Consider the following 23,153-nt stretch of genomic DNA (forward strand, 5'->3'; position numbering starts at 1 on the left):
CGGCAGAGCTGGGCGTGTCTGTGTCCGGGGTTGGTGTGTGGGGTGGGGTGCGGCAGAGCGGGTCGTGTCTGTGTCCGGGGTGGGTGTGTGGGGTGGGGTGCGGCAGAGCGGGGCGTGTCTGTGTCCGGGGTGGGTGTGTGGGGTGGGGTGCGGCAGAGCGGGGCGTGTCTGTGTCCGGGGTGGGTGTGTGGGGTGGGGTGCGGCAGAGCGGGGCGTGTCTGTGTCCGGGGTGGGTGTGTGGGGTGGGGTGCGGCAGAGCGGGGCGTGTCTGTGTCCGGGGTGGGTGTGTGGGGTGGGGTGCGGCAGAGCGGGGCGTGTCTGTGTCCGGGGTGGTGCAGTACAGTTCAGGGAGTTGGGCAGTGCTCTCATTCACTAACTTGGGGTCTTTGCAGGTGTGAGCAGCCAGATAGACGATGAGTACAAGTGGGCCGGGGTGGAAGATCCAAAAGTCATGATCACAACGTCGCGGGATCCCAGCTCCAAGCTCAAGCAGTTCGCCAAGGTGAGAGCGGTGGCTCCAGAGGAGGGGGTTTCAGTTTGTGTTACAGATGAGGCCTCGACAGCTTGTTCAAAGTGACCTGGTTTGGGAGATTTCTGCAGCTCTCTGTAAAATTGCCACCTCTGAATTCCTGCTCTCACACTTTTCACCCCCAAGACACGGCAGCTGTGATTTCCAGCTGTGGAGGTGACAGCCAATCGGTTCTGGGTTTGTTGCTGAGCTGAAATCTCTGCCAGGCTTGGTGGGGTTGGGGTGGGGGGAGGATTTTGAGTTTATTCCTGCTCTCCAGCTGGGTTTGAACCCCCCCGGATCTCTCCTTTCTGTTTCAGGAGGTTAAGTTAATTTTGCCGAACTGTCAGCGCATGAACCGAGGGAAGCACGAGATTGGCGCACTCGTACAGGCGTGCAAGGCAAACAGTGTGAGCGACCTGCTCATTGTGCACGAGCACCGGGGTGTACCAGGTCAGATACTGTCGTGTTCGTCTGTAAGACCAGGAGCGATGTAGTGAGACACACTGGGTGGCAGTGAGGTGGGCAGATGGGGGTCTGCTGGGATCAGATAAACATGGGGAAAGGGAGGGGTGTTTGGAGTACATGAGCTCCAGTGGGACAATGTGGTGGGATAGATGGGATCCACAGTGAGAATAAGACGACTGGGAAAAGGGAACCTGTGGTGAGGTCGGGTTCTGGATGGTGCGATGTGTGAGAGAGAGAGAGAGAGAGTTCAACATCAGCTCCCTGTGGCTCTGCCTTTCTCTGTTTGTGAGAGTGGGAGACACTTTGTGCTCAACTCTGAATTCTGCCACATACAGCAGGCTCCTGATTTCAGTCACATCTCTGTGGCTGAGTGCCTTCCCACAGAGGGTGCAGTGGGGGGTAAACCCGCAGGCCCGATGGTTCTGGTTAAAGCAGTTCATTTTTAAGGGCAACACTTCACTGAATGGAAACTGGGGTAGCCCTGTTCTTGAATAATGTCCCCTGACCATGTGAAATAGGAGACAGGGAGCAGCGCTGAATCCCACTGGTCTCTTGTGCCTTCTACCCACCAGAACAGCCCCAAGCTCCAGTCCTTTCTGTGTGTTGATCGTTCATTTACCCCCTCAAAGCTTGTCCCTTTGACTCTACCTTGAACCCCAGTTGACGTGTTCCAGTTTGGGCCAGTCCTGCATGCAGCCCCTGGGGATCTTTAACAAGGTTGAAGCTGTTATCTGAGTGCCAGTTTAAATGGTGTGTGCATCTCCTTGTGCGCGTGTTTCCTGTCTCACAGGGGGCTGAGCCTGTGGTGAGACTTCAGTAGGTCTGAGGGGTGACTGGGAATGTCCAGCTTCAGGGATGCGGCTGCCTCAACTCTGTGCTAACCTGCTCCTTTCTTTCTCTTGCCCTCTTTCCCCATGCTGCTTCCAGACGGGCTCATTGTGTGTCACTTGCCCTTTGGCCCGACTGCGTACTTCACCCTCTGCAACGTGGTGATGCGACATGACATCCCAAACATTGGCACCATGTCGGAGGCATTCCCGCACCTCATCTTCCACAACCTCACCTCCAAGCTCGGCCTGAGGGTAAGTACAGTGTGTGGAAGAGGAGGGTCCCCTCTGTCCCCTGAGGGTAAGTACAGTGTGTGGGAGAGGAGGGTCCCTTCTGTCCCCTGAGGGTAAGTACAGTGTGTGGGAGGGGAGGGTCCCTTCTGTCCCCTGAGGGTAAGTACAGTGTGTGGGAGGGGAGGGTCCCCTCTGTCCCCTGAGGGTAAGTACAGTGTGTGGGAAGGGAGGGTCCCCTCTGTGAGCAGCTGCTCACCTCCCCTCAGCCTCTCTGCACATATTTAAAAACCCAAACTGTCGCTTCATTTAACAAATCTTCTAAGCATCAATGTGGCTCAGGCAGCCTCTCAAGGCAATATCACACAGAGGGAGGCTATTCGGCCTGCTAAGTCCGTGCTGGCTCACTGCGAGAGCTGTCCAGCTCATCTCACTTCCCTGCTTTTTCCCTGAAGCCCTGGATTTTTTTTTTACCCCCTCAAGTACCCTCCTTAATTCCCATTTAAAAGCCTCAGTTGAACCGCTTTCAGGCAGTGCGTTCCAGACCATAATCACTTGCTGTATTAATAAAACTTTTCCTCATGTTGCCTTTCTTTCTTTTGCCAATCATTTTAATCTGTGATCATGAGTCTCCCGCTAACCGGAATAGAGTTTCTCTCTACCTACAAGGTGGGTGGGTGGGTGGGGTGGGTGGTGGGGGGGGGGGGGTGTTGGGGGGCTGGTGAGGGTCAGTGGTTCTGGGGACACAGGCACGGAAGTGGAGTTAAAGCCACCATCAGATCAGCCATGATCTTATTGAATGGTGGAGCTGCCTCGAGGGACCGAATGGCCCACTCCTCCTCCTCTTACTATCTTTTCCGTCTAGGCGCTCCGGTTTTTGACCACCTCTATAAATAACGTAGATCAGGCAAAACTGTGTCCCTAGTAGTGCCCTTTGGAGTACCCCATTGTACATCTTCCTCCAGTCTGAAGGACAAATGTTCACAACTGCTCTCTGTTTCCTGTCCTTTAAACAATGTTGTATCCATGGTGTGGGCCTTGTGGTGCAGTGATATTCCTGCCTGTGAGCCAGGAGTGTTTGATGGGGACAGTGTAGAGGGAGCTTTACTCTAACACTGTGCTGTACCTGTCCTGGGAGTGTTTGATGGGGACAGTGTGAAGGGAGCTTTACTCTATATCTAACCCCGTGCTGTACCTGTCCTGGGAGTGTTTGATGGGGACGGTGTAGAGGGAGATTTACTCTGTATCTAACCCCGTGCTGTACCTGTCCTGGGAGTGTTTGATGGGGACGGTGTAGAGGGAGATTTACTCTGTATCTAACCCCGTGCTGTACCTGTCCTGGGAGTGTTTGATGGGGACAGTGTAGGGTGTGCTTTACTCTATATCTAACCCCGTGCTGTACCTGTCCTGGGAGTGTTTGATGGGGACAGTGTGAAGGGAGCTTTACTCTGTATCTAACCCCGTGCTGTACCTGTCCTGGGAGTGTTTGATGTGGACAGTGTAGAGGGAGCTTTACTCTGTATCTAACCCCGTGCTGTACCTGTCCTGGGAGTGTTTGATGGGGACAGTGTAGAGGGAGCTTTACTCTGTATCTAACCCCGTGCTGTACCTGTCCTGGGAGTGTTTAATGGGGACGGTGTAGAGGGAGCTTTACTCTGTACTAACCCCGTGCTGTACCTGTCCTGGAGTGTTTGATGGGGACAGTGTAGAGAGAGCTTTACTCAGTATCTAACCCTGTGCTGTACCTGTCCTGGGAGTGTTTGATGGGACTATCTATTGCCACACTTAGTGATCAGTGGCTGGTTGGCTAGTGTTGTCATGTATCGAGTTATATTTGAATCTAAGAAGATAAGAAATAAGAGCAGGAGTGGACCATTCGTCCAGCCGAACCTGCTCGGCCATTCAACACGATGATGGCTGATATTCAGCTTCAGATCCACTTTCCTGCCTGTTGCCATATTCCTTGCTTCCCTGAGAAACCCAAATCTATCCATCTCAACCATAATTGTAGAATGAGTTCCTAAATGATCAGCTCCTGATCCCGACGCTCTGTCCCTGGGTTAAAGCCATTCACTGCCATGCTGGATACTCGTGGTCAGTGGCTGCTCACTTTCCCATTTGCTTCCTACCTGAGTGCTGCTTTGTCATTCCCACAGGTATCCAATATCCTGAAGTACTTGTTTCCAGTCCCTAAAGATGACAGCAGAAGGGTGATCACATTTGCAAACCAGGATGACCACATCTCTTTCAGGTACTGAAGGGCCTCGCTGCACAGCGATGGTGGGATTATGGCGGGGACCGTTCTTGAATCTTTGTGTTGTCACTATGTGTTGCTATTAGGGAGTATGAAGGTTTCCACATGTCGTTCTGTGTCCCACCTACTGCCCTGTGCTTGGCCAAACCTTGTTCACTCCAATAAGGCACTAGCTTCATGGCTGGTGCCACACTGCCTGCATGTTAGTGCTGGATCGGGGAGTTTAGCCAAGTCTGACTCACGGGCGTTGCCACCAATTACAGAAGCTGTGGCCGAGGTGGTGCTTGGTTGTTGTGCTCCCCACTGCCTGTGCTGGCATTTGTTCCGTATCAGGTGTCACTGAAACAGTGAGTATCAGTCGCTGTGGCCTTCCTGCTATTAGAGAATAGAGCGTGTGGCTCCAGGGGAAGAGTTGGCGTTGGCAGAGGGGCAGTGGGTCAAATGGCCACGTCCTGAGCTGTGGAGGCAATGATGGGATGGCAAAGGAGCCACTTTAAAGGCAGTCAGGGAAGGGCAGGGTTGGGGTGTAGTTGGTCCCTCAGGGAAGGGCAGGGTTGGGGTGTAGTTGGTCCCTCAGGGAAGGGCAGGGTTGGGGAGGAGTTGGTCCCTCAGGGAAGGGCAGGGTTGGGGTGTAGTTGGTCCCTCAGGGAAGGGCAGGGTTGGGGTGTAGTTGATCCCTCAGGGAAGGGCAGGGTTGGGGTGTGGTTGATCCCTCAGGGAAGGGCAGGGTTGGGGTGTAGTTGGTCCCTCAGGGAAGGGCAGGGTTGGGGTGTAGTTGATCCCTCAGGGAAGGGCAGGGTTGGGTGTAGTTGGTCCCTCAGGGAAGGGCAGGGTTGGGGTGTAGTTGATCCCTCAGGGAAGGGCAGGGTTGGGGTGTGGTTGGTCCCTCAGGGAAGGGCAGGGTTGGGGTGTAGTTGGTCCCTCAGGGAAGGGCAGGGTTGGGGTGTAGTTGGTCCCTCAGGGAAGGGCAGGGTTGGGGTGTAGTTGATCCCTCAGGGAAGGGCAGGGTTGGGGTGTAGTTGATCCCTCAGGGAAGGTCAGGGTTGGGGTGTAGTTGATCCCTCAGGGAAGGGCAGGGTTGGGGTGTAGTTGGTCTCTCAGGGAAGGTCAGGGTTGGGGTGTAGTTGATCCCTCAGGGAAGGGCAGGGTTGGGGTGTAGTTGGTCCCTCAGGGAAGGGCAGGGTTGGGGTGTAGTTGGTCCCTCAGGGAAGGGCAGGGTTGGGGTGTAGTTGATCCCTCAGGGAAGGGCAGGGTTGGGGTGTAGTTGGTCCCTCAGGGAAGGGCAGGGTTGGGGTGTAGTTGATCCCTCAGGGAAGGGCAGGGTTGGGGTGTAGTTGGTCCCTCAGGGAAGGGCAGGGTTGGGGTGTAGTTGGTCCCTCAGGGAAGGGCAGGGTTGGGGTGTAGTTGGTCTCTCAGGGAAGGGCAGGGTTGGGGTGTAGTTGGTCCCTCAGGGAAGGGCAGGGTTGGGGTGTAGTTGGTCCCTCAGGGAAGGGCAGGGTTGGGGTGTAGTTGGTCCCTCAGGGAAGGGCAGGGTTGGGGTGTAGTTGGTCCCTCAGGGAAGGGCAGGGTTGGGGTGTAGTTGGTCCCTCAGGGACGGGCAGGGTTGGGGTGTAGTTGATCCCTCAGGGAAGGGCAGGGTTGGGGTGTGGTTGGTCCCTCAGGGAATGGCAGGGTTGGGGTGTAGTTGGTCCCTCAGGGAAGGGCAGGGTTGGGGTGTAGTTGGTCCCTCAGGGAAGGGCAGGGTTGGGGCGTGGTTGGTCCCTCAGGGAAGGGCAGGGTTGGGGTGTAGTTGGTCTCTCAGGGAAGGGCAGGGTTGGGGTGTAGTTGGTCCCTCAGGGAAGGGCAGGGTTGGGGTGTAGTTGGTCCCTCAGGGAAGGGCAGGGTTGGGGTGTAGTTGATCCCTCAGGGAAGGGCAGGGTTGGGGTGTAGTTGGTCCCTCAGGGAAGGGCAGGGTTGGGGTGTAGTTGATCCCTCAGGGAAGGGCAGGGTTGGGGTGTGGTTGGTCCCTCAGGGAAGGGCAGGGTTGGGGTGTGGTTGGTCCCTCAGGGAAGGGCAGGGTTGGGGTGTGGTTGGTCCCTCAGGGAAGGGCAGGGTTGGGGTGTAGTTGGTCCCTCAGGGAAGGGCAGGGTTGGGGTGTAGTTGGTCCCTCAGGGAAGGGCAGGGTTGGGGTGTAGTTGGTCCCTCAGGGAAGGGCAGGGTTGGGGTGTGGTTGGTCCCTCAGGGAAGGGCAGGGTTGGGGTGTAGTTGGTCCCTCAGGGAAGGGCAGGGTTGGGGTGTAGTTGGTCCCTCAGGGAAGGGCAGGGTTGGGGTGTAGTTGATCCCTCAGGGAAGGGCAGGGTTGGGGTGTAGTTGGTCCCTCAGGGAAGGGCAGGGTTGGGGTGTAGTTGATCCCTCAGGGAAGGGCAGGGTTGGGGTGTAGTTGGTCCCTCAGGGAAGGGCAGGGTTGGGGTGTAGTTGGTCCCTCAGGGAAGGGCAGGGTTGTGGTGTGGTTGGTCCCTCAGGGAAGGGCAGGGTTGGGGTGTAGTTGGTCCCTCAGGGAAGGGCAGGGTTGGGGTGTAGTTGGTCCCTCAGGGAAGGGCAGGGTTGGGGTGTAGTTGGTCCCTCAGTGAAGGGCAGGGTTGGGGTGTAGTTGGTCTCTCAGGGAAGGTCAGGGTTGGGGTGTAGTTGGTCCCTCAGGGAAGGGCAGGGTTGGGGTGTAGTTGGTCTCTCAGGGAAGGGCAGGGTTGGGGTGTAGTTGGTCCCTCAGGGAAGGGCAGGGTTGGGGTGTAGTTGGTCTCTCAGGGAAGGGTGGGGTTGGGGTGTAGTTGGTCTCTCAGGGAAGGGCAGGGTTGGGGTGTAGTTGATCCCTCAGGGAAGGGCAGGGTTGGGGTGTAGTTGATCCCTCAGGGAAGGGCAGGGTTGGGGTGTAGTTGGTCCCTCAGGGAAGGGCAGGGTTGGGGTGTAGTTGGTCCCTCAGGGAAGGGCAGGGTTGGGGTGTAGTTGATCCCTCAGGGAAGGGCACGGTTGGGGTGTAGTTGGTCCCTCAGGGAAGGGCAGGGTTGGGGTGTAGTTGATCCCTCAGGGAAGGGCAGGGTTGGGGTGTAATTGGTCCCTCAGGGAAGGGCAGGGTTGGGGTGTAGTTGGTCCCTCAGGGAAGGGCAGGGTTGGGGTGTGGTTGGTCCCTCAGGGAAGGGCAGGGTTGGGGTGTAGTTGGTCCCTCAGGGAAGGGCAGGGTTGGGGTGTAGTTGGTCTCTCAGGGAAGGGCAGGGTTGGGGTGTAGTTGGTCCCTCAGGGAAGGGCAGGGTTGGGGTGTAGTTGGTCTCTCAGGGAAGGGCAGGGTTGGGGTGTAGTTGATCCCTCAGGGAAGGGCAGGGTTGGGGTGTAGTTGGTCCCTCAGGGAAGGGCAGGGTTGGGGTGTAGTTGGTCCCTTTGCCCGATCAGCACTGTCAGAAGAGGGTGGTGCTCGTGGGAGATGTTTTGAGATGGCCACGCGCAGCCAGTCAGTACATGATGGAGAGATGGGCCTATGCTTCAGCCTGTGCCTGACCTGCACTCGCTTCTGGTTGTGGTTTTGGTCTTTCCCTGTGAAGAATGTTCGTTAAATTCAGCGATTGAGAGATCCATATTCCTTATCTTCATGAATTGGGAGATATCTTAAAAAATGCATCAAGGTTCATTATTTTTAGCTTCTGTCATTGACAATACAGGGATCCCCCAGATAGTTAGAGGTTAGGAAGACCGTTCGCTCTATCTTAATTTTTCTGTCTGCACAGAGAGATCCTGCAGTTCCTCAGCTCACCCGCCCACATGACAATATTGGCTCTTGATGCTAGATTTTCTCTCCCTTGCTCCATCCCAGAGTCCAGCCCCTTTCTAGTTTCCTGAAAATAGTCCCAAATTTACTTGGTGCTGGTTTCAATCCATATTCCATTGCCCTACTCTTTTTATCTTAAGTTAGATTATTAAAAAATAGGAGAAAATCATGTGGACTTTGTCTGATCGTACTATGATTAAAGTGCATTGTTAAGACTTCCGGAATAATAGATTCCAGCGCTGTCCTGATGCCTGATCTCAGGCTAACTTGCCTATGGTTCCCTGTTTTCTCTCTCCCGCCTTCCTTGAATAGTTGCCTTTGCCAACTTTGAATCACTGGTAGCGTTCTAGAATCGAGCGAATTTTGGGAATCAGATCATGGCTGATTTGATTGTGCCCTTAACTCCACTTCCCCTTGTCAGTCAAAAATCTGTCTGACTATTTTCAAGGCTGAGTTAATGACCCACCCTCTGCTGCTCTCTGGGAAAGAGAATTGCAAAGACTAATGACTCTCTTGAGGGAAGAAATTCTTCCTCATTTCAGCCTTAAATGGTTGAGTTCTCTTATTTTTAAACAATGCTCCTTAGGCCTAGATTTCCCATGAGAGGGGACATCCACTCAGCATGTAGCCCATGATGCCATTGGGATTTCTCAGATTTTAGTCCCTGTGCCTTAAATTTCTCCATTACTTTTTCCTCTGATAATTACTTTAAGTCACTGTTGTTAGCTCTCAGGCCCGCCTCTATTTTTGGGATGTTACTTGTGTTTTCTACTGTGAAGACAGACATAAACCATCTGTTCCACGTCTCACCATTCCTCATAGTGTCTCCAAAAGTCTCAACCTCAGTGACACTAGAGACTCTCCAAAGGGATCTCGATGCCCTTGGGGTAACTGGGGGTATTGGTCAGGAATTTTGTTGCAACATCTGAGTAAAACACCCATTTGTCTATTGGCTGGCAACAGTGTCAGGCTGTGATTCCCACCATAGCTGAATGGCTGTCTCGTGTTAATGGTTGTCTCTCTCGTGAATAAAAGAACACCAGTTTGAGAGTGCGTTTGTGAGACTGTGCAGCTTTCACAGGAGGGAGTTGGGGGGTGGGGGGGGCGGGTAGTGAGGATTGGAGGTGAGCTGCTTATAGATTGTAACGTTTTCTGTTTTCTGCTGCTTCCCAGACATCACGTCTACAAAAAGGTGGATCACAAAAACATCGAGCTGTCAGAAGTGGGGCCCAGGTTTGAAATGAAACGTAAGTTTCTCATTCACATGACCCCCTTGAAGCGGGTCAAAATGTTTCTGAAGCCGCTGGAGTCCACACTTGCCCTGGGCTGGGTAAACAGCCTGTTCGCGTAGGCCGCACTCAGTCAATGGAGTTGCTTTTATCTGCAAAATGGGGGAGCAAAGGAGGGGGAGGCATTTCAGGATCTCTCTCAGCTGCAACACCTACTGGCCTCAGTATGCAACTGCACAGGCAGCTGCGTCCAAACTCCATCTGCAATGTTTACATAGGCATGCTTCAAAGTAAAATGTTGACTGAGTAAATGTGGTATGTAATATCCCAGAACCTGAGCTGGCAGTGCCCACGTGCGCAACAGCCATCAGAGACTGGCCTCCAGGGCTTGATAGTTGACTCCATGGAATGAAGAGTTTTATCATCCCGCTAAGGCAGCGCTGTGACTAACCTGGCCTGCCCCTTTCCAGGAGAACCATATTTATTTATGAGGCCCCTTTATGCCCCAATAGCCCATTGGCATCCGTGGGCTAGGATTGCACGTGCGGAAGCTTGGGCGGGGTATTGGAGGGTGTCCGGTGCCTGTGTCTCCCACACACCCAACAAGAGGATGTGCCTTCAGGTGGCAGGGAGTGGACAGGGGAGGCTGCACAGGTAATTGCAATTGGTCATTTTGAATAGCTTGGACATTGATAAAAGAAGCAAACATGACGAGTTTTCTAAACTGAATCAGTAACACGCACGAGGTGGCGTGCATCGAGGAGCGAATAGACCACGCCAAGTATTTCAATCACCCCCATCTCCATCGACCTGCCCTTCGCTTTCCCTTCCTTCCTCGTTCCCTGTCTGCCCTCCCCAGGAAAGGGGGAAAGAAAACCCTATCTCCAGAAGAATGCCACTTGACCCCTGGAAGGCAGTCAGGGAGGGATTCGGAGGCCCCAAACTCATTCGGTTATTCCTAGGCCAAGGGGCTTATCTTATGAAGCAAGGTTGGACCTATACCCATTGGAGTTTAGAAGAATGAGAGGTGATCTTATTGAAACATACCAAACCCTGAGGGGATTTGCTCAGATAGATACCGAGAGAATGTTTCCACCTGTGGAGAGAGACTAGAACCAGGGGACACAATTTCACAATAAGACTGAGATGTTCACAATAAGACTGAGATGAGGAGAATTTCTTTTCTGGCAAAGGGTCATTAGTATGCAGAATTCTCTTCCCCAGAAAGCAGAGGAAGCTGGGTCGTTGAATTTTTCCAATGCTGAGTTAGACAAGAGTTTTGACAGATAAAGGAATTGAGGGTTAAGGGGGGACAGGCAGGAAAGTAGAGTTGAGACACAAACAGATCAGCCACGATCTTGTTGAATGGTGGAGCAGGCTCGAGGGGCCAAATGGCCTATTCCTGTTCCTCATTCCTACCTTCCTATATGATATGGAGAGAGCATAGAGTGGCATTAGGTTAGTTGGGACATTAAAGAATATGGGGATGAGCATTTTGTGGGATTTAACTGGTTTATGGGGGGAAAACATAGCTGTACATTCAATGGGCTGAAGGGCTTTTTGTTCTGGGGAACATTCGCCAATAGTTTCCTTGTCTTATTTCCATGGCTCTTGACCCTTCACAGCCCCTTCCTCAGCCCCTGTGATTTGAACTGTGTAAGTCCAATAACTCAGTTCGTCTTTCTCCGTCTCTCCCTCTGGCAGTGTATCAGATTAAGCTGGGAACCCTGGAAAACGAGGGCATCTCCGACACGGAATGGCGCTGGCATCCCTATACAAACACCGCCAGAAAGAAGAGATACTTGAGCACGGAGTGAGATGAGGCGTCGTATCACCTGAGTTAGCGTGGGCAAGGGACAGTCAATGTTTGAGGCGATGGTGAGCTTGCAGACTCTCACAATTGTGGCTACCCTTGGATTTGAAAATCAGGACTTGTTGACTTTACTTTATCGAGTGGAACAGGCTCTGCTCAAACGAACCAGGCAATCGTGGGTCGGCACCGATTCTAAATCGGATTCAGTCCTTGTGTATGTAGCAGCTGACCTGGACATTGCCGCTGTTTCACAACCAGGTGACCAGGACTTGTCATTGTAAAATGTTTATAAACCAGTTAGTGGATCCCTGCTGCCGCTGTTTGATGTGAGAGTTCGGTACTGACTGAGCTCTGGCACAGCATTAGGCAACTGTCTGATGACCATTTCTTTGCCTCGCCATCCTCTGTTCTGTTCTTCTCGAAGTATGGACGCTCGCTGGGGCGCTCATCCTGACCTTTGCTACCTCAACCAAGCAACTGTCTTTGTACCCGGACAGTGAGCGCTTGCAGGGCATTTGGCCACTTAAGTCCAAACCCGTCTTTCCAACAGATTAGGTGTCAGGAGAATGATCAGGCATCCTGGTAGCTTCTCATTTTACCCCTTCCAGTCTGAGGGTGCAAAGTTCAGTAACCACCCGCTGTGGGGGAGCTACCAGAGAATCTGGTGTGTTGCACCCTGAGCTGAGATTTCAACACTGGAGCTCTTCAAGGCTGGGCTGTTGGTGTTTGGTGTAGAGATCTTCAGGGTGGAAGGGGAACTGGCCTTACGTTGGGGGTAGTTTGGATTGGCTGGGGCCCTTGGGTTGGAAGGGCAGTGAGGCTCCTTGCAGTATCAGTCGGTGGGTTTTATCGGTCTGTTGGTGGTGAGATGTTCAATATAATTCTGGTTAGCAGTAAAGTTTTTTTTTTACTGTAGACCTTGGCTGTTCCACGTGTGTATCAAAATAAAAATGTGTTCCAAAGCCATATAGCCCAAGTGTTCTTCCGTATACCGGGCGATGAGATGTGACCGAGCTGGAGCTCTTTGTGCTCAGGGCATGGCAGTACAATGTTAGAAGGGAGTCACTGGGGTCAGGCTCAGCCAAGCGTGAGTGTGTTTGAGCAGGTCTCCCCAACTTGAAGCACGTTTGAAAGTGAGCGCGCTAAGGCTGTTGGAGATGTCTCTTGCAGCACACTCCCTGTTTGACAGTCTGCACTGTGCCTCATGGCAGACTCTGCAAACAAGAGGTCAGGAAGAAGAACTGCAAGCTGGGAGGGTCACATTGGACCTCCCTGTTTTTGGAGCTGTTGATGAATATGCTGTCTCCTGCTGGGGCACACATTCCCTGGGCCTCAGCTGAAGCTCTGATACCTCAACCATGTGGCTGTATTTTTGTATTTGGCCTAAAGTATTGCACATTCAGCAATGGAGGAGACAAAGCATCTGAGCCAAGCCTGATGTTCTCCTTTCCCTCTGTGTCCCCCCCCCCAACACACGCGCGTATTCTTTTTGATTAAAAGATGTGAGGGTTGCTAACAAGCTTTCATTGCTCATCCCTAGTTGGCCCCAACGTCTGATTTAAGCTGACTTCTGGCTCTGCTGCAGTCCTGGTGTTGATCCCAAAATGGTGTCAGGTACAATATTCTGGATTGTAGCAAAGGAGGAAGGTCAGCTTAGTTTCCAGTCAGTGTAGTCAGCGCGGTGCAAGATCTGTGCAGGGAGCTTGGAGATGACCCCGCAATGTTACTGCTGTTTGTCTTCACTGTGGTCCAGGTCACAATGCTTGAGAGTTGCTGTGGAAGTCAAAAGCGGAGATCATTCAACCCATTTGGAGTCCAGTGGTGTACCACAGGGATCTGTGCTGGGGCCCCTATAATTCGTCATTTATATAAACAACATAGATGACTATGTGGGGGCTAGGATTAGTAAGTTTGCAGATGACACAAAGATTGGCCGGGTGGTTAACAGTGAGGTTGAGTGCCCTGGGCTACAGGAAGATATAGACGGGATGGTCAAATGGGCAGATAAGTGGCAGATGGAATTTATCCCTGAAAAGTGTGAGGTGATACACTTTGGAAGGAGTAATTTGACAAGGAAGTATTCAATGACACGAAGTTCTGAGGAACAAAGGGACCTTGGCGTGTGTACCCATAGATCTCTGAAGGCAGAGGGGCATGTTAGTGGGGTGGTGATAAAGGCATATGGGACACTTGCCCTTTTCAATCGAGGCATAGGTTACAAAAAAAGTAGGGAGGTCATGTTGGAGTTGTATAGAACCTTGGTGAGGCCACAGCTGGAGTACTGTGTGCAGTTCTGGTCGCCGCATTATAGGAAGGATGTGATTGCACGTGAGGGGGTGCAGAGGAGATTCACCAGGATGCTGCCTGGGATGAAACATTTAAGTTATGAAGAGAGGTTGGATAGACTTGGGTTATTTTCGTTGGAGCAGAGAAGACTGAGGGACGACCTGATCGAGGTGTACAAGATTATGAGGGGCATGGACAGGGTGGATAGGGAGCAGCTGTTCCCCTTAGTTGAAGGGTCAGTCACGAGGGGACATAAGTTCAAGGTGAGGGGCAGGAGGTTTAGGGGGGATGTGAGGAAAAACCTGTTTACCCAGAGGGTGGTGAGGGTCTGGAATGCGCTGCCTGGGAGGGTGGTGGAGGCGGGTTGCCTCGCATCCTTTAAAAAGTACCTGGATGAGCACTTGGCACGTCATAACATTCAAGGCTATGGGCCAAGTGCTGGTAAATGGGATTAGGTAGGTAGGTCAGGTGTTTCTCACGTGTCGGTGCAGACTTGATGGGCCAAAGGGTCTCTTCTGCGCTGAGATTCTGTGATCTAGTGCATTCTCCACAGAAACCTATGATCACTTCATCTTGGTATTTAGCAATTTCCAAAGGGGCTTTTTCAGCTCCCCTTCACATACCAACCTCAACTTTCAGCCAACACTTGACCAACCATATGCTGTTGAGGAAGCCATAATGCATTAATCTGAAAATTTTAACTGTCAGGACTCGAGTCTATTTCTATGCAATAATCTAGCTGACTTAAACGGCCAGGTGTGCTCACAGCTGGGGCCGAGTGTCGAGCATTGCTTGTTCCATTTCACATAAAACCAGATTGACCACCCAGCATCGATGTAGGCACCGGAAATGACAACAGCACGCTCAGCCCTGCAAAGTCCTGCTTTCTCACACCCAGGGGCTTGTGACAAAATTGGGAGAGCTCTCACACCGACTGGTCAAACAACACCTCACATTGTCATAATCACTGAAGCAAAGCGTAACGTGCAATGTCCCAGACATCACCATCCCTGTCCCACCCGCAGCGTACAGTCGCTAGGGACTTGCCCCAGGAGTCCTCAAACACTGATCCTGAACCCCATGAAGTCTCACAGCATCTGGTCTAGTAAGCCTGCTGGTTACCACCCACCACCCCCAGCCCTCACCTCAGCTGATGAATCAGTGCTTCCTCCATGTTGAACACCATTTGGAGGAGGCACTGAGGGTGGCAAGGCTGCAGAACGTTCTCTGGGTGGGGGTCTTCAAGCCCATCACCGAGTGACTTGGTAGCACAGCCACAGACTGAGCTGGCCGAGTCCTAAAGAACATGGCTGTTAGACTGGCAGGTGGTGAGGGAATTGGCAAGAGGCAAAAACTTACTTGACCTTGCCCTCACCAACGTTCCTGTTGCCAATGCATCTGTCCATGACAGTATCGGTAGGAGTGACCACCGCACAGACCTTGCGGAGATGAAGTCCAGTCTTCATGTTGAGGATACCCTGTATTGTGTTGTGTGGTGCTACTACTGTGCAAATGGGATAGATTTGGAACTGCTCAAGCAACTCAAAACTGGACAACAATGAGGCACTGTGGGCCATCAGCATTGGGGTTGTATGCAACTCCAATCTGTAACCTCATGGCCCAGCATATACCCCACTCCATCACTACCATCAAGCCAAGGGATCAACCCTACTTCAATGAACAGTGCAGGCGGGCATGACAGGAGCAGCACCAGGCATACTGTAAAACGAGGTGTCAACTTGGTGAAGTTAAAACACGGCTACTTGCATACCAAACAGCATAAGCAGCAAGTGATAGAGCTAAGCGATTCCACAACCGACAGATCAGATCTAAGCTCTGCAGTCCTGTCGTGAATGGTGGTGGACAATCAAACAACTATTGGGAAGAGTCATCTCCACAAATATTTGTGCTCCGGAAGTACCTGCACCACTAGCCAGGCTGTTCCACTACAGCAGTAGCACTGCGGCATGCCCAACAATCTGGAAAATTGCCCAGGTTTGTCCTGTCCACACACAGCAGGACAAATCCAACCCGGCCAATTATCGCTCCATCAGCCTACTCTTGATCATTTATTGCCGATCCCTAATTTCTCTTGAGAAGGTGGTGCTGAGCCTTGAACAGGATACTGACAAAATATCAGTCAAAGCAGAGACGTTAGAACAAATGGATGAGGTGAACAGTGACATGAGGTATGTACTGGAATGGACGGCTATGCTTTGTTATGGTCCCTGTCGAGACCAATAATTCCTTTAGAAGAGATTAATTTTCCAAATGATCCAATAACCGACAGACAAGACTTCTATTGTAACAAACTGAAATCAGTACCATTCAAAGATTTACTGACATGAATTAAAAGAGGATAAATTTCTTTAATTTAACGCCATGCTTCTAGTGGATCTGTAGCATTAAAAGGACAGTCTTAAAGTCACTTCTCGTCCTCCAGCAAAAGTTTACCACTCCCTGCCATGCCTTGTTGAAGCTTCCAGTGTCCTTTGACAATCATCTGCTCCATCTGAGTTTTCCTGGTTACAGTTATCACCAGCAAGGCACACCCTGACAATTCCCACCCCCTCGGATCACAGCAGCCCTCACAGCCCAGAATTCCAGTTATTCCTGCATCCTTCAACAGCACATGATTTTTACAACCACTTGAATGAACAACCACCTACATTTCATAATCTCTTTCATTTTAAGATTTGAACATTATAAAATTTCCATTGATAACTGTACAAACTCTGTGTGTGTCTTCACCTGGTTCCTAGAGCTGTGTTTGCAGCTATAGCCATGGTGGACGCAAAATCCAGGGCAATATTTCGAGTCGTATGCCAAACACATTAACGATTCCTTGAGTATTCCTGGGATTCATTTGCCTGTTATTGCTCCTCCAGTTTGGTCTTCTGCTGTAATAGCCAGATCTGCAACCCTTCTATTGCATTGATACCTGTGTGCAGTCTGCACTGTTTTGAAATCTGGCAATCATTGAGTCTTCCATCCTTTGTGTCACTGCAGAATGTCTTGTTTATTCCACGAAGCCCAAAGGAAATGATTTTGTTTCCCCAGGATTTTCTTACAGCACCAATAGGATTTCATTTTCTGAGATCCGGACACCAGTTGGAGCCAGTTGTCTGTTCATATGAAATACTTTAGCAAAACCACCTTCACCATCCAACTGACTGGCGTTCAGCTCACTAAATACTTTACATTTGTTTTACTTCTAGTGGAAAGTGACAACAGCAAGGCAGCATCTATTTTCCCCATTGTAGGGATGTGGCACATTTCCACATATCTACTTCATTCTTCTGTTTGTCATATGGTTCAGTCTCCAGGAACATGAGCAAGTAATCAGACCCTGACAACCTGTGCTTGCTTTCTACCATTTTCCCACCATAGCTGCTAGAATTTTAATTTTCTGTCTGGCAAAGGTTTTTTCTTGGTTCCCATCCTTCATTTTTAAGCATCCAGCCTATGCCACACGTTCTCATCCAGAAAGATGAAGGGTAGAACTGGAGCCAATCTTTGCACGTTTAACAAAAGCGTTTATTTGCGGAGATACACTTTGCAAACCTGCACCTCAGTACTCAACATTCATGGTTTGGCTCGTTTTTTATGAGGCACAAGTGGATCCTTAGCAAGTGATTACAATGAAATATAATTAATATTAAACTTACACCACAATGGGTGAGCTCTACAAACTCTGTCACCCAATCTGATAGTGACTCCGTGTTAGACAATGAGACTGTGTACGGCACATGTCAGTGTAACAGTAATATTACAAACCAATGTGCACCAGCCTCGACCATCTTGTTGGATAGTTAGTGTTGGATGTCACGGCATCACCACAGTTTGACGGTGCCCTCAATGTGGACTTGACTGAGTCCCAAACCAACCCTGTCCTCCATCCTCCTCACTTTCCATTGTCAACCCTTATTTTCACTGAGAAGACTTACCACGAGCAACTCAGTACCTAAGATCACCAACTCATGCTCTAAACCAGCCAGCCAGATGGTGAAATGCGACCACCCCACCAGGACAAGTACATGGTGTATTGCATGCTGTACAGAGATTTGGTGTCAAAGGGCATCAATGCCACCATTGCCAAAATGCAAGTGCTTCACCCAATTTAATTGGCACCTGACTGGGTTCAAGGTAAGTGTGAGTTTTATAAACCCCAAATGCCAGATTCTTTCTCACTGTTTGTCCTTTACAAAAGTGAAGTAAAGAGCATTGAAAGCCTTGAGCAGGAAATGCTATTCATTCTACCAATCTCTATCTTTCCATGGACTGTATCATGACTCATTCAACTTATTTCACCTTAGAAATATGAGTCTGACCCATGAATAATGATATCCAAGTCCCTTTGAAGTTCAACACTTCCCAGCCTCTCACCATTTAAGAAATACTCTGCATTTCTGTTTTTCCTGCCAAAGTGGATAACCTCTAATTTCTCCACATTGTGTTCCATCTGCCAAGCTTTTTCCCACTCACTTATCATCTCCAAATTCCTAAAGGGTATTAGTGAACCACATGGGTTTTCATGATAATCGACAATCATTAGACTTTTAATTCCAGATTTTTTTTAATATTGAGTTTGAATTTCACCATGTTGGGATTGAACCTGGGCACCCAGAGCATTACCCTGGGTTTCTGGATCACTAGCCCAGTGACAATACCAATACACCACCATTTGTCTAACTAGATGGATTTTTTTGCGGAAGTAACATGAGGGTCGATGACGGTAGCATGTCTGTTGTAATCAACATGGATTTTGGAAAAGCAGACTGGTCAGAATCATAACAGCTCATGAGACCCAAGTGAAGGTGACATGTTGGATTCAAAATTGGCTTCGTTTTGATGGTGACAAGCAAATGATTATCGTTGATGGATGTTTTTGTAATTGGAAGGCTATTGCCAGATGTATTCCACAGGCCTCAGTGCTGGATCCCTTGCTGTTTGCAGTGTATATCAATGTTCACAACAGGCAAAATACGGACCCAGACAGCCCATGCTTGCAAAATTCAAAACATGTTTTCCAACATTTGATTTGATTCCACAATTGGACAATACTTGCTGAACAATCCTGATTGTGCTAAGAATTATACTGAAAACCAGTTTGGGATCATCAGTCGGGCTTGCAGTGTGGCTCATTTACACATGCTAGAAGGCACCTGTATTCACACACACACTGTCCTCTGCAGACAGGAGGAGTATGTCCGCACTTAATGCCTTTTACAACTAAACAAAAGCGAGGGGGGCTGCCATTCCCTGGTTCATTCCTCATGGCAATGCCTTGACCAATCAGAGTTCACCTGCCTGGTCTGAACTTGAAACAAAAGCTTGGCAATTAACAGTTGACAGCGAATTGTTCTCTGCCTCATTCTCATGGTAACACCTCTACCAATCAGAGTCCACTTGTCAACCAATCAGCACTCTCTTCTCATGCAGTATAATTTATTATTTTTTTAGCAATATTCAAAATCTGTACTATAAATAACTATATATCTCAATGGTTTGGACTTAAATGTAAGGAGCTTGCTTAACAAGTGTGCAGACAATTTGAAAATTGATAATGTGTTTAATAGTGAGGAAGAAAGATGAAGGAAGATATCAGTGGATTGGTCAGTTGGACAGAAAAGAGATGTATGTACTTCAATACAGTGAAGTGTGAGATAATGCATTCGGGGACAGCAAATCAGCTTAGGGATATTGACAATAAATAAAAGTCTGTGAATTGCAGAGGAACACCGTGCTCTTGGTCTACACATCCCTGAAGTTACCAGGACAGGTGGATAAGTTGTTCAGGAGGATTTTAGAACACTTTTCTTCATTGGTGGAGGCCCAGAGCACTGGTTCCCAACCTGTGGTCCACGACCCCAATTCAGTTCATAGAAACGCTGGACAAGATCACAGCTCCCCTCCTTTGCCAATGTGTCCCTGCACCAACAACAAGGCCCTGATACCATCCAGCCCTGCCCTTGCCCTGTCCATCTCTTAGTTTTGGGATGTATTTTTTTTCTCTCTCCAGGGGACCATTTGATAACAGACACACTCGGGCTCGAGATGCCAGACCTCCCTCGCCTCCCTGTTGCCCACCACCGGCTGGGCTGGACTGTGTGTTTGGTTTAGTGGGAGTGAGGGGGTGTTGGAGCAGAGTACAGGGGGTGGGCTGGGCCGAGGTGCTGATTACAGTGTCTGTAGGGGAGGAGAGAGTGTTGATTATTGTGTGTGGTGGGGGTGGGGGTGGGTGAAGAGGGGCTGATTACAGTGTCTGTAGGGGAGGAGAGAGTGTTGATTATTGTGTGTGGTGGGGGTGGGGGTGGGTGAAGAGGGGCTGATTACAGTGTCTGTAGGGGAGGAGAGAGTGTTGATTATTGTGTGTATGGTGGAGGTGGGGGTGGGTGAAGAGGGGCTAATTACAGTGTCTAGGGGAGGAGAGAGTGTTGATTATTGTGTGTTTGGGGCAGGGTGGGGGTGGGTGAAGAGGGGCTGATTACAGTGTCTAGGGGAGGAGAGAGTGTTGATTATTGTGTGTATGGGGCGGGGTGGGGGTGGGTGAAGAGGGGCTGATTACAGTGGCTGTAGGGTAGGAGAGAGTGTTGATTATTGTGTGTGTGGGGCAGGGTGGGGGTGGGGGTGGGTGAAGAGGGGCTGATTACAGTGTCTGTAGGGGAGGAGAGAGTGTTGATTATTGTGTGTGTGGTCGGGGTGGGGGTGGGTGAAGAGGGGCTGATTACAGTGTCTGTAGGGGAGGAGAGAGTGTTGATTATTGTGTGTATGGGGCAGGGTGGGGGTGGGTGAAGAGGGGCTGATTACAGTGTCTGTAGGGGAGGAGAGAGTGTTGATTATTGTGTGTGTGGGGCAGGGTGGGTGGGTGAAGAGGGGCTGATTACAGTGTCTGTAGGGGAGGAGAGAGTGTTGATTATTGTGTGTATGGGGCAGGGTGGGTGGGTGAAGAGGGGCTGATTACAGTGTCTGTAGGGGAGGAGAGAGTGTTGATTATTGTGTGTATGGGGCAGGGTGGGTGGGTGAAGAGGGGCTGATTACAGTGTCTGTAGGGGAGGAGAGAGTGATGATTATTGTGTGTGTGGTGGGGGTGGGGGTGGGTGAAGAGGGGCTGATTACAGTGTCTGTAGGGGAGGAGAGAGTGTTGATTATTGAGTGTGTGGGGCAGGGTGGGTGGGTGAAGAGGGGCTGATTACAGTTTCTGTAGGGGAGGAGAGAGTGTTGATTATTGTGTGTATGGGGCAGGGTGGGTGAAGAGGGGCTGATTACAGTGTCTGTAGGGGAGGAGAGAGTGTTGATTATTGTGTGTGTGGGGCAGGGTGGGTGGGTGAAGAGGGGCTGATTACAGTGTCTGTAGGGGAGGAGAGAGTGTTGATTATTGTGTGTGTGGGGCAGGGTGGGTGGGTGAAGAGGGGCTGATTACAGTGTCTGTAGGGGAGGAGAGAGTGTTGATTATTGTGTGTGTGGTGGAGGTGGGGGTGGGTGAAGAGGGTCTGATTACAGTGTCTGTAGGGGAGGAGAGATTGTTGATTACGGTGTATATGGGGCAGGGTGGGGGTGGGTGAAGAGGGGCTGATTACAGTGTCTGTAGGGGAGGAGAGAGTGTTGATTATTGTGTGTATGGTGGAGGTGGGGTTGGGTGAAGAGGGGCTGATTACAGTGTCTGTAGGGGAGGAGAGAGTGTTGATTATTGTGTGTATGGGGCAGGGTGGGGGTTGGTGAAGAGGGGCTGATTACAGTGTCTGTAGGGGAGGAGAGAGTGTTGATTATTGTGTGTGTGGTGGGGGTGGGTGGGTGAAGAGGGGCTGATTACAGTGTCTGTAGGGGAGGAGAGAGTGTTGATTATTGTGTGTATGGGGCAGGGTGGGTGGGTGAAGAGGGGCTGATTACAGTGTCTGTAGGGGAGGGGAGAGTGTTGATTATTGTGTGTATGGGGCAGGGTGGGTGGGTGAAGAGGGGCTGATTACAGTGTCTGTAGGGGAGGAGAGAGTGTTGATTATTGTGTGTGTGGGGCAGGGTGGGTGGGTGAAGAGGGGCTGATTACAGTGTCTGTAGGGGAGGAGAGAGTGTTGATTATTGTGTGTATGGTGGAGGTGGGGTTGGGTGAAGAGGGGCTGATTACAGTGTCTGTAGGGGAGGAGAGAGTGTTGATTATTGTGTGTGTGGTGGGGGTGGGGGTGGGTGAAGAGGGGCTGATTACAGTGTCTGTAGGGGAGGAGAGAGTGTTGATTATTGTGTGTATGGTGGAGGTGGGGTTGGGTGAAGAGGGGCTGATTACAGTGTCTGTAGGGGAGGAGAGAGTGTTGATTATTGTGTGTATGGGGCAGGGTGGGTGGGTGAAGAGGGGCTGATTACAGTGTCTGTAGGGGAGGAGAGAGTGTTGATTACTGTGTGTATGGGGCAGGGTGGGGGTGGGTGAAGAGGGGCTGATTACAGTGTCTGTAGGGGAGGAGAGAGTGTTGATTATTGAGTGTGTGGGGCAGGGTGGGTGGGTGAAGAGGGGCTGATTACAGTGTCTGTAGGGGAGGAGAGAGTGTTGATTATTGTGTGTGTGGTGGAGGTGGGGGTGGGTGAAGAGGGTCTGATTACAGTGTCTGTAGGGGAGGAGAGAGTGTTGATTATTGTGTGTATGGGGCAGGGTGGAGGTGGGGGTGGGTGAAGAGGGGCTGATTACAGTGTCTGTAGGGGAGGAGAGAGTGTTGATTATTGTGTGTGTGGGGCAGGGTGGGTGGGTGAAGAGGGGCTGATTACAGTGTCTGTAGGGGAGGAGAGAGTGTTGATTATTGTGTGTGTGGTGGAGGTGGGGGTGGGTGAAGAGGGGCTGATTACAGTGTCTGTAGGGGAGGAGAGAGTGTTGATTATTGTGTGTGTGGGGCAGGGTTGGTGGGTGAAGAGGGGCTGATTACAGTGTCTGTAGGGGAGGAGAGAGTGTTGATTATTGTGTGTATGGGGCAGGGTGGGTGGGTGAAGAGGGGCTGATTACAGTGTCTGTAGGGGAGGAGAGAGTGTTGATTATTGTGTGTGTGGGGCAGGGTGGGTGGGTGAAGAGGGGCTGATTACAGTGTCTGTAGGGGAGGAGAGAGTGTTGATTATTGTGTGTGTGGGGCAGGGTGGGTGGGTGAAGAGGGGCTGATTACAGTGTCTGTAGGGGAGGAGAGAGTGTTGATTATTGTGTGTGGGGCAGGGTGAGGGTGGGTGAAGAGGGGCTGATTACAGTGTCTGTAGGGGAGGAGAGAGTGTTGATTATTGTGTGTGTGGTGGGGGTGGGGGTGGGTGAAGAGGGGCTGATTACAGTGTCTGTAGGGGAGGAGAGAGTGTTGATTATTGTGTGTATGGTGGAGGTGGGGTTGGGTGAAGAGGGGCTGATTACAGTGTCTGTAGGGGAGGAGAGAGTGTTGATTGTGTGTATGGGGCAGGGTGGGTGGGTGAAGAGGGGCTGATTACAGTGTCTGTAGGGGAGGAGAGAGTGTTGATTATTGTGTGTATGGGGCAGGGTGGGTGGGTGAAGAGGGGCTGATTACAGTGTCTGTAGGGGAGGAGAGAGTGTTGATTATTGTGTGTGTGCTGGAGGTGGGGGTGGGTGAAGAGGGGCTGATTACAGTGTCTGTAGGGGAGGAGAGAGTGTTGATTATTGTGTGTGTGGGGCAGGGTGGGTGGGTGAAGAGGGGCTGATTACAGTGTCTGTAGGGGAGGAGAGAGTGTTGATTATTGTGTGTATGGGGCAGGGTGGAGGTGGGTGAAGAG

General features: G+C 51.0%; 1 protein-coding gene across 1 annotated transcript; it reads left to right on the forward strand.

The window, feature by feature from the left end:
• The first annotated feature begins 384 nt into the window (after positions 1 to 384).
• Positions 385 to 12,089, forward strand: imp4 (IMP U3 small nucleolar ribonucleoprotein 4). The gene is made up of 6 exons (XM_041181521.1): positions 385 to 502; positions 829 to 961; positions 1,904 to 2,058; positions 4,191 to 4,285; positions 9,255 to 9,328; positions 11,015 to 12,089. Exons 1-6 carry the CDS (start codon positions 452 to 454, stop codon positions 11,125 to 11,127), a joined length of 621 nt encoding a protein of 206 aa, XP_041037455.1. The 5' UTR covers positions 385 to 451; the 3' UTR covers positions 11,128 to 12,089.
• The last annotated feature ends 11,064 nt before the right edge of the window (positions 12,090 to 23,153 follow it).

The sequence above is a fragment of the Carcharodon carcharias genome, assembly GCF_017639515.1.
Source record: "Carcharodon carcharias isolate sCarCar2 chromosome 35 unlocalized genomic scaffold, sCarCar2.pri SUPER_35_unloc_9, whole genome shotgun sequence".
Taxonomy (NCBI): Eukaryota; Metazoa; Chordata; class Chondrichthyes; order Lamniformes; family Lamnidae; genus Carcharodon; species Carcharodon carcharias.